Below are 7,070 nucleotides of genomic sequence, written 5' to 3'. Positions count from 1 at the left end.
TTACTCGGTGGTCCCAGGATATACGAGCAATGCTTCGAAGACACCTATGATCGAACACTAGTAGCCTACGAATATCCTCTACTCTTACCGGCCATGTTTCACTGCCATAAAGTAGGACGGAGCGAACTGCTGCACAGTAAACTCGTCCTTTAGTTGCTAGACGGATATCTCGCCTACGCCATAAATGACGCAAGTTGGCGAAAGCTAGACGAGTCTTCTGTATCCATGCTGAGATTTCATCACATACCAGACCACAAGGGTTGATGAGACTCCCAAGATAAGTGAAGCAGTCAACACGCTCAACTACTTCACTCCCTATCATTAGTTCAGGTGTCGATGCAACCCAATCCTAAAGTAACATTTTGCACTTTGATGGGGAGAATCGCATCCCGAACATGCCCGCATTGTTGCTTATAGTGGTCAGAAGACTGCATCTTGTCAGCATCTTCACTGAATAAAACTATGTCGTCGGCGTATTCCAAGTCAACAAGTGAGCCTCCCGGTAAAAGTTCAACTCCTGGAGATTGAGATGATGAAAGTGTTATCTCCAAAAGCATGTCAACGACAAAGTTAAACAAGAATGGGGAGAGTGGACAGCCCTGACGAACACCACTTGAGGTAATCAATTCTGATGACAGTTCGCCATAGGCTATAACTCGACCAGTTGTGTTCGAGTAGAGAGCCTTTATGAGGTTAATGTACTTCTTTGGTACTCCTTTCAGTGACAAACACTGCCACAGAACCTCACGATCAACAGAGTTAAATGCTGCCTTAAGGTCAAGAAATACTACTATTGTGGGACGTCTGAATTTGTGTCTATGTTCTAGGACCTGACGTAGGGTGAATATCTGGTCTATGCAACCACGTCCAGGTCGAAAACCTGCCTGGTTTTCTCTAGTCTGCTCTTCATGAGCTTTGGTTAGGCGACCTAGTATTATTGAAGCTAATATTTTAGACACTATATTAGTCAAACTGATCTCTCTGTGATTGTCACAGAAGGACTTTTGTCCTTTCTTATAGACTGGCACAATCAGTGATTGGGACCAATCAGATGGAATTACGTCCAGTTCCCAGATTCTACCTAAGACCTCAGTCAATCTCACTGCTAGTACTGGACCACCATCCTTAAAAATCTCAGGGGTCAACCTGTCAGGGCCTGCTGCTCTTCCTCGCTTCAGATTTCCTATAGCTTTTTCAACCTCGCAGAGGGTTGGAGGACTTACATCAATCTGCCATTCAGGACGACTGGGGATCGTGGGTAATTGAAGTGTGGCTGAAGGCCAGTTGAACTGATCCCTAAAGTGTTCTGCCCATCGATCCAATCTCCTGGATTGAGAATGAATGATATGCCCATCTTTATCTGAAATGGTTTCACTGATACTTGGGTTCCTAATACCGGTTTCTTTAACGAGTCTGAATAGCTGCCTACTGTTACCTATTGCCGCTGCCTTTTCCATCTCTCTTGCTTTCGATACCCACCACTGTTCACGATCATTACGTAGGCTTCTTATAAGCCTGCGCTTAAGTTGACTCCGCTCTTCGTTATGTTCAGAACGAGGTGGGATGAGTTTTCGAGCATCTATCAGTGCGGTAGATGCTGCCAAGATCCATCGTTTCTCCCTAACGTTATGGTTTACCTTACTAGCGGATATCACTGCTGTTTCCACAGCTTTTCGGATGTCATTCCACGCTGCCTCTGGGTGGATACAACTTACATGGCTGCCTAATTGTTTTTCTAGTTGTTCCTGAAATATATTCTTAGCTTGCCTATCATTAAGTAGAACCCTAAGAGGCTTCCCTGCAGTGTCTTTCCTACGTCCAGTAAGACGCAGACAGATACGTGCTCGCACTAGAGCATGATCGGAATCTAAACATGTGCTCCAGAATGAGCGACAGTCTTCCATCGAGCCCCTCCATCGGTGGCTGATAGCGATGTGATCTAATTGGGTCCAACGTTGGGACGAATTCGGGGGTCGCCATGTCAAAAGATGTTTTTCCTTATGCTTAAAGTTAGTATTTGCAAGAAATAGGCGGTTATCTGAGCACAGCTGCAACAGACGGTCGCCATTATCTGTTCTTTTAGCCATGACACCATAAGATCCACCCAGGTGTCTTTCCCTTTCACTTAGTTTACCTACTTGAGCATTAAAGTCACCTGCTACTATTACTACATCAGAACGCCTAGCTTTTCGGAGAAGGTCAGAAAGTTTCCTGTAGAACTCATCTTTTATATCGTCTGAACTGCAGTCAGTGGGAGAGTAGGCAGAGACGACGAAGAGGCAACGACGAGTTTCCCTATCTTTCCGAGTCCTTACTGATCCGTTTAGTCGGACAGCGCATAGACGACTGTCTACTGGGATCCAGTCTAAAAGAGCTAGTTCTACCCTACGACTTAATGCTATACCTACGCCAGCGAGGCCACGGGAAGCAGCATCAGGGCTTCCAGATACACGAAGCGTGTATCGAGATGAATCTTTATTTTGATTAGGTGCGGTCAAATGAATGACACTACTCGGATCTTGTATGCGCGTTTCTGAGACGCAGCACACATCGATGGTGTAAGATTCTAGAGTCCTAGCTAAGGAAGCCTGTTGTCCTATTTGGCACAATGTTCGGACATTAAAAGTTCCTACATGTAGTTTAGAGCGTGGTTTCAGGAGACCAGGAATAACGTTCTGTGTACTCGAATCGTTTGCCCTAGCGGTGCGAGGTGATAAAAGGACGTGGGAAGGGTTAGTCGTGGAGATAACAGAGTTATTAGGTGTAGGAAGGATTTGAAAGTGACCAACTTGGTCTCGTGTGCTGTTAAGGGTATGAGGGCTAGTATCACTTCCCGGCTGCCCACACCGTGGAAGGGTATTTCTTGAGGGACCTGAAAAAGAAGTTGGATTAGTGTTGGTCTTAACGACCTGGGAGCGTGACCGCAGTGCCCAAGGGACAACTGCTTGAGGCCGGTCACGCACGGCCTTTTTGTGGGGGATTTTTGACGTGTTAGCTCCGTTCTTCAAAAGTCCTTACCGCCGGAGACGGAAATCCGTGGGATAAGGCGAGGTGTGCATTTTTAGGGTCGACCTTTTCTAACCCCACCTCTCCTTGTGGGAAGGCAGCATCGCTGTCATGCTGGTTGTCTGAAGGAAACACCTTACTGCTTTCACACCTCTGTACAGTCAGCAGTACGACTTCGCCTTCGGACCTTGGGATTGCTGCTTTTAGTCTCACCGCTCTTCAACCGACCTGTCTGGCATGGTAGGACCTTGAGGAACGATTGTTCCAGCCAGCATAGCTCGATTGGATCATCACGATAGGCAAGCCCAACCACCACGTCAAAGTAGCAGCAACGGTCGGGAATTAGTTTAGTTTAATAATAATTACTAAACTAAATTAGTTTAGTAATTATTATCGAGTTTTTTTCAATAGTCATAATAAATATTTTATATTCCGTAAATTCAATAATTATTCTGGTATTTTCCTCAAATACTTATTAAAAGGTTCTATTCATTATTGGATATAATGTAAACGTTCAATTAATAATAATGTGTGCAGAAATTACCTTTATATTAAATAAATTAGTCAGCGAGACAAACGGAAAAATACATTTATATTTCACTATGCTATAAAATATTACCTTATGGATCATGGTGACTGTGTTGGCATGACAGCATAATTTCTAATAACTAAAATAATTATGCTGATATTTTTTGTCACATGACGGTGTTTTTTTCAAAAAAGTATTAAGATAAATAATTCTCGGTATCTGGTTGCAGGATGATTAATATTAATAATAATAATAATAATAATAATAATAATAATAATAATAATAATTGTCATAATTGTTATTATCTGTTGCTCGATGAGCTTCTTTTTTAATATGAAAATTTGAATCTGCTGAAAAATTAATAAATATAAACCAAATTTCTATCGTAACTAAAAACAATGACAATTATCATCCCTATATTATTGAAGTGGTGAAATTATTTGGAAAAGAAAAATGTAATTAAATAGAAAACGATTTCTCTTAAAGTTTCCTTATAGAACACATTTGGAACTTACAAAAGCAATCAAATGTATTTCTACAGATAGAAATTGACTGATCAATCGACTGGACGTTTGATTAACAATAAACAGTGTTAAAAATACGTTAGAGCAAACAATTAGTATTCCGACAGAAATGTATTTATCCCCTACAGTTTGTTACTAAATAGAATTTTGTTTGTCACTTGTGAATTAAGGTGGCTATGATTAAATGTTTTTGTTGTGCGGGCGAAGGTCAAATATAGACAGATATGAAGCATTAGATAGTTACGGAAATTTCGACAGGAAACCATGAGGAAACAACATTGAATCCAGTTTACTGGAACAACTGAAGGTTTCCCTTACTGAACATTTGTAGATATAGATGAACAATGCAATACGAACCGTCAGAATGTTCACATCGTTATATATTCAAAAGTGAAATAAAACTAAAGCCATCTGTAAAGTGAGAGCGTATAGAGACATCAGGGTATTAGTTGAGTCCTGATTTTAGAAGTAACAATCCTTGGGGATAAACAGGTATGGTCAAAATTAGTGATTAAAACAATTGTAAAGTGAAGGGAGTGATATACAAGCTTCTTCTAGGAATTCATTTACATGTACGTTTGGAAATTCAGTAGTGCAAAGAGGAAAGCATGCCGCCTTACCCGTAATGTACTTTCAACGACTAAAACTAAGAATCTTGGAAATTCCTGGTTTTTATGTAATTTATTCATTCTTAGAAATAATAATAATTTTGTGTTGCTTCATTACCTTTTAGATTAACTGATGGATGAAAACATCGAATACTGAAACTGATTTAAAACTATATGAATGGGTAAAATAACGGAAGAACCATTATTTCAGAAAAAACGAAAATTCGAATTGACAAACGAATTTAATCTGAATACGCAGTTTGCAAATCCAAAAGAAGATGACTACTTTGTGATAGGTCCATCTGATGGTAAATTTTCAAATTCGATTGCCTACAGAAATAAAATGAAGCGAAATGCTCGAAGTGTTTCGCCAAAGAAAAAACAAGAAAATATCGGCAACGGTTTAAAACAGCAATCTTCTGCTCAGATAAACAGGCAAATTCGGAAGTCATCACCTATTTTAAAACCATACAGAGATGAAGCTATCCAAACAGACGGAGCACATAAAGCACTTGAAGAGGAGATTCGACGAATTCGAACTGAGATTGAAAACAGGAAACGAATTTTGCGTGCAAGAGAGGAGGCAAAAGAGAATAAGAAGCACGTGAAAATCGAAAATGAGATTAAACAAAAGCCCCATACAAAGACTCCCAAACCAATAGAATCTGATTATCCAATGGTCACTCGCGCCCCTGATGCCACACGTCAACATAAAAGTAATAAAATGCCACTTCAAGAGTATTCAGAAAACTGGAAATTAGAGCCCCCGAAAGCTGCAGTTTACACTTGTGAAAAAAGTCGTCTTTCAGAATATCAGAGTGCATTTAAGGCACCACAGTTCAATTATAAACTTGAACCAACGAAATCTACTAGACCATTCACATGTAAACTAGATAAATTTCAATCTTGTAAAATTTCTTACGATACAGAATACAGGCATGAATATAAACCTTTTAAATATGTCCCAATTGATCAATTAAAGTCAAGTGAAGTAATAGAAAACAAAGATGTACATATTATTCCTCTAAAACGTCCGTCATCAGCATATGGAATTAGAGAAATAACCATGAATAATATTAATGATACAGAAAAAAGACGAATTCGAGCATTAACACCGCCATCACAAATACACACTAAACCGATACAACATAGGAAAAAGTATACTACAGAATATAATGCGAAATATATAGACTATTCAGATGTATTAGATGTTCCACAAAATCAAATGAAATCGTCAAATAAAAGTATATCACATGACTGGTATCAAGAAACAGTAGTACTACGTAAAAAAGCTGATGCCTATCGAAAACGCGATCGAGAATCACACTTTTCACGTGAGCATTTAGCACAACTGGAATCTGACTATGTTGATCATTGGGATCCCCCAAGTGATGATAATTATATGGAAAATCTAGAAAAATATAGAGAAGTCTTACAAATGCCAAGAGCTGGAAAACCATCAACGGACTTGATTTTTAATCCAGACGAAGCGGTGCTACCGGCTATTCAACGAAGGAGAGCAATGTTAGGTAGTCACAATGTCGCAGAAATAATGGATCAAGATGATTGCTCTGATACAGACTACGATCAAAATATAGAATATAATAACGATCACTTATCCACCCAACCTTGCCGTAGATATAAAGCAGATATGAAATGTACTAGAGATAATTATGTAGGAATATTACCAGCTGCTACGAAATATAACCATACTGATGAAGCATATGACAGTGCAAACCACAGTTTAAAATCAGAAACTGATTCAATTCGACTAGCAAATTCAAATGAGCCAAGAACAAATAATTCATACATTAAACAATGGTCAAATGATTCTAAAAATCATGCATCTAAAAGACAGAACCACTGGTTCCATAATGAATACGAACGGAAACAAAGAACAGTGGACGAAACAGAATCGCTAACAAGCTGTAGTTCGCTGTCTGAGAAATCAATGGAATCAAGTGCACGTTTAGCCCATGAAACTCTGGAACGAGCACAAAAGCAACATGAACGTATATTACGAGAACAAAAACAGTATAATGAAAATATTTATTCTCCAAATGCATATTCCGAATGTGAATGTAAGAGGATTGAAATTTGAAGAAACACAATTTCAAATTATGATAAACAACCTTTATACGGTGTTTTATAAATTATGTATTTGTAATAGCAAGTATAAATCTGGATAAATACGCATGCATAAATAAAACTGTCCTAAGAATCTTATCAAACTATTTGTAAACAAAAGGACGATACATTACTTTGGATTGAGAAATTACTTTAATCCTTGTTGAATGAGCCTATTGGTACCCACTAACTGACTTTAGAGGAAAGTGGTTACTGGTTGAATACATCAGTTGTGAATTAAGCGAATACTGTGTACAGTTGAGATAGACAGTGGGT

General features: G+C 38.9%; 1 protein-coding gene across 1 annotated transcript; it reads left to right on the top strand.

Moving 5' to 3' along the window:
- Positions 1-4,845: 4,845 nt before the first annotated feature.
- On the top strand, positions 4,846-6,768 carry Smp_136190 (hypothetical protein; the record flags this gene model as incomplete). The annotated part of the gene is made up of 1 exon (XM_018793950.1): positions 4,846-6,768. One exon carries the CDS (start codon positions 4,846-4,848, stop codon positions 6,766-6,768), a length of 1,923 nt encoding a protein of 640 aa, XP_018648411.1.
- Between the last annotated feature and the right edge of the window lie 302 nt (positions 6,769-7,070).

This window comes from Schistosoma mansoni, chromosome 1 (genome assembly GCF_000237925.1).
Source record: "Schistosoma mansoni strain Puerto Rico chromosome 1, complete genome".
Lineage (NCBI taxonomy): Eukaryota > Metazoa > Platyhelminthes > Trematoda > Strigeidida > Schistosomatidae > Schistosoma > Schistosoma mansoni.
The sequence above is the reverse complement of the archived record's forward strand: the minus strand, read 5'-3'. Positions and strand labels throughout refer to the sequence as shown.